The following is a 2,500-nucleotide window of genomic DNA, read 5'->3' as shown; positions in this document are numbered from 1 at the left end:
TTTTTCTACAAAACACAAGGGATGGTGGTCAAAGGTGCAAGGAGTTGTGGCTATGCGCTAAGGGAGGAATTAAGATGTGCGGTATTATCTTGTTGATCCTGCTCTGTTTATCATTTCGCTTCTCGTATCCTCAAACTATAGATTATTTACGCTGTCAGGCAACAAAAAAATAAATTTGAAATCATTCGATGAAAAAGGCTATGAAGTTGGATTGTAGGAAACAAATCTTTAAACCACCTCTCCAATTCTTAGGTCTGTGTGGTGCATCATTTCTGATTTATTTGTCGAAGCATTTGATGCAACTTCGTAGAGTTTTGTATGGAGACGCCAAGTGGTCCACCAATATCAACATAAAACGACTGGATTGCAATTTTCAATGAAAGCAAGTACTTTTCACTCAAGAGATAAAATACGTACATATGAATGCACCTCCTAATGTACTTGAAAGGCTCAAACTTTTGAGATTCATAGGGACAGACTTTTTCTTCACCCAAATAAGCTTTGTATCATGGTGTCACACAAGGTGACAGTTTGGAAATTCAAAATGCTACATACACGAAACGGAAGACATCACAGAACTGGAAACTTGAAAAAAGAATTTATTTCTGGGTCATCTTAACCCTCCTTTAATTTAGAAGACGTTGTGATTTGATGATGTCATTGTGAAAACCATGTATTGTTTTCTTCTTCTCTCGAGTGTTGTCCTGAAGGACGTCCAATTGGGGTTCCAGTTTGGCGGTCCACATTTTGTACCATCCCTGCTTAAGGCCTAGTAAAACCTGCCTTCATTTCCACACACAAACCATTGTTTAATTCCCTCAAGCATAACTGAACATCTCCCTTCCCCTCGGCAGCATTTCTACCATTTAGGTAAACTAGTTTAAATCTGTTGTAATTTGCTCTTTCACCACCCAGAGATGAGGAATGGATTTAATACCTGGTTGACGTCACAGACTGCTTTGCATTGTGATGGTCCTTTGAAAACAGCGATGCAAAGTACTTTGTGACGTCAACCCAGTATCGAGCCCATTCCCCTTCACTGCATGGTCATGGATCAAACTAAGACTGCTCTTCCCATCTATCAAAGTGAATAGAAAAGTTAATTTTCAATAAGAAAGGTTGTAAAAACAACAAATTTTTGGGACGATTTTGGAGAATGAATAATGTGGAAAGGTTTGTTGAGGTTAGCCCGTTTTTTTTGGTTTTTTTTTTTTTAATTCCCTTTTTGGATTTCAATAACACTTGTTAAGATTTGCTTTTCCTGCATATTCAGAAACCGGGAAAAAAATACCTTTGAAATACTAAGCACCGTCCGTAAGTCATCAAATCACTGCATTGTCGAAGGTATCAACAAAACAAGCTGACGAGAGATCTAACAGTCCTTGACGCCAACAGTGTAGAAACGAGGCACACGTAGTGTTCACATTTGTCGGAAATAAATTAAAGCACTACTCATCATCACTGGCTGAACAGGACAGCTTCCTTTTCAAATAGTTATATTAACTTTTACAATAACAGGCATATTTAAGCTTTGACATCAAGGAAGAAATGTGTGGTTTACTGATGAAACAGAATAAACACTCGTATCGATCGACGTTTAGCTTGGATGTTCGTGCATAATGAATGCATGCAGATTAGCGAAGCTCATAACTGTTTACTAAAATGAAATGATATTGTCAAAGAAATGTTCCATTCCGATGAATGTAAGACAACAATGTAAGGATTCGTTTGTCCACATTGCTTTCATTTGGCATTCTTGGCATGACGGACTCCGCTAAATCGAAAAGCAAATTACTTACCCTCCCGGGTGTCCGCCATGATGGCCTGACAGAGATGGGGGAGCTAACGGGTTTGAAAACACTTCAACGCCTGTAGAACAAGACAAAAGAGTCGAGAAACACTCTTTAAAGTCAAATATAACGGGTAAACGGTCGTTAAAGGAGAAATTGAGAAGACAACTGCTTCACCTTCCGAAGGCATCGCTGTAGCTGTTTCGCGGAGTATCGCAACCGTAGGAAAACTGGGCTTCACTAGTAAGACCTGGTCACTCAGGCATCAGGAGAATCGAATATGGCGGACGAAGTTGAAGGACTGCTTTGTGCTCAGAGAAGAAGCAACATGTGCGACACAGCTTGACCTAGATCCAAGTGATCCAAGTGAGAAACAATTTGTCTAAAACTCTCATGGACCTCTTTTCAGGGTAAGAAAAGCCCTGAGAAGTACCAGCCTAGTGTCTCACAAGTTACTTTAATAAATAAGCTTGTGAAAAAACTCAGAGGGCGGACGGTGCAAAGTGCAGGTTGCAAGTTAATGTTGCAGGTCATTGTTTTACCATAACTGAAACAATCCATACCTTTACAAAAATGCTAACCTTGGGCTTAATTAAGCGTAATGTTAGCATTAGTAACGCATTGAGTTGTCTCAGCTATGGTGAAACAATGACCTGCCACCCTAGAGTGTCTAATCGGCGTGGGTGGGTGGGTCGTGAGTCGTGGGTCCC

The 2,500-nt window shown here is 40.1% G+C and overlaps 2 protein-coding genes across 4 annotated transcripts in view; one reads left to right on the top strand and one right to left on the bottom strand.

Moving 5' to 3' along the window:
- Positions 1 to 2,026, bottom strand: part of LOC138000621 (protein Red-like) — a 27,347-nt gene extending 25,321 nt beyond the window's left edge. Inside the window, exons 1-2 of the mRNA XM_068847164.1 lie at positions 1,968 to 2,026; positions 1,800 to 1,869 (exon numbers count right to left, since the gene is read on the bottom strand). Of these exons, the coding sequence (XP_068703265.1) occupies positions 1,800 to 1,869; positions 1,968 to 1,980 (83 nt within the window). The 5' untranslated portion in view covers positions 1,981 to 2,026. The remainder of the gene's footprint in view (positions 1 to 1,799; positions 1,870 to 1,967) is intronic.
- Positions 2,027 to 2,047: 21 nt separating this feature from the next.
- The window catches only part of LOC138000622 (EF-hand calcium-binding domain-containing protein 11-like), a 2,747-nt gene continuing 2,294 nt past the window's right edge, over positions 2,048 to 2,500 (top strand). Inside the window, exon 1 of one of the 3 annotated variants that reach the window (XM_068847165.1) lies at positions 2,048 to 2,200. In XM_068847165.1, the coding sequence (XP_068703266.1) occupies positions 2,184 to 2,200 (17 nt within the window). In that variant the 5' untranslated portion in view covers positions 2,048 to 2,183. The remainder of the gene's footprint in view (positions 2,201 to 2,500) is intronic. The other 2 variants (XM_068847166.1, XM_068847167.1) reach the window with 2 other exon arrangements.

Source organism: Montipora foliosa, chromosome 4 (assembly GCF_036669935.1).
Source record: "Montipora foliosa isolate CH-2021 chromosome 4, ASM3666993v2, whole genome shotgun sequence".
NCBI classification, from domain to species: domain Eukaryota; kingdom Metazoa; phylum Cnidaria; class Anthozoa; order Scleractinia; family Acroporidae; genus Montipora; species Montipora foliosa.
This window is presented reverse-complemented; position numbering and strand designations above follow the sequence as displayed.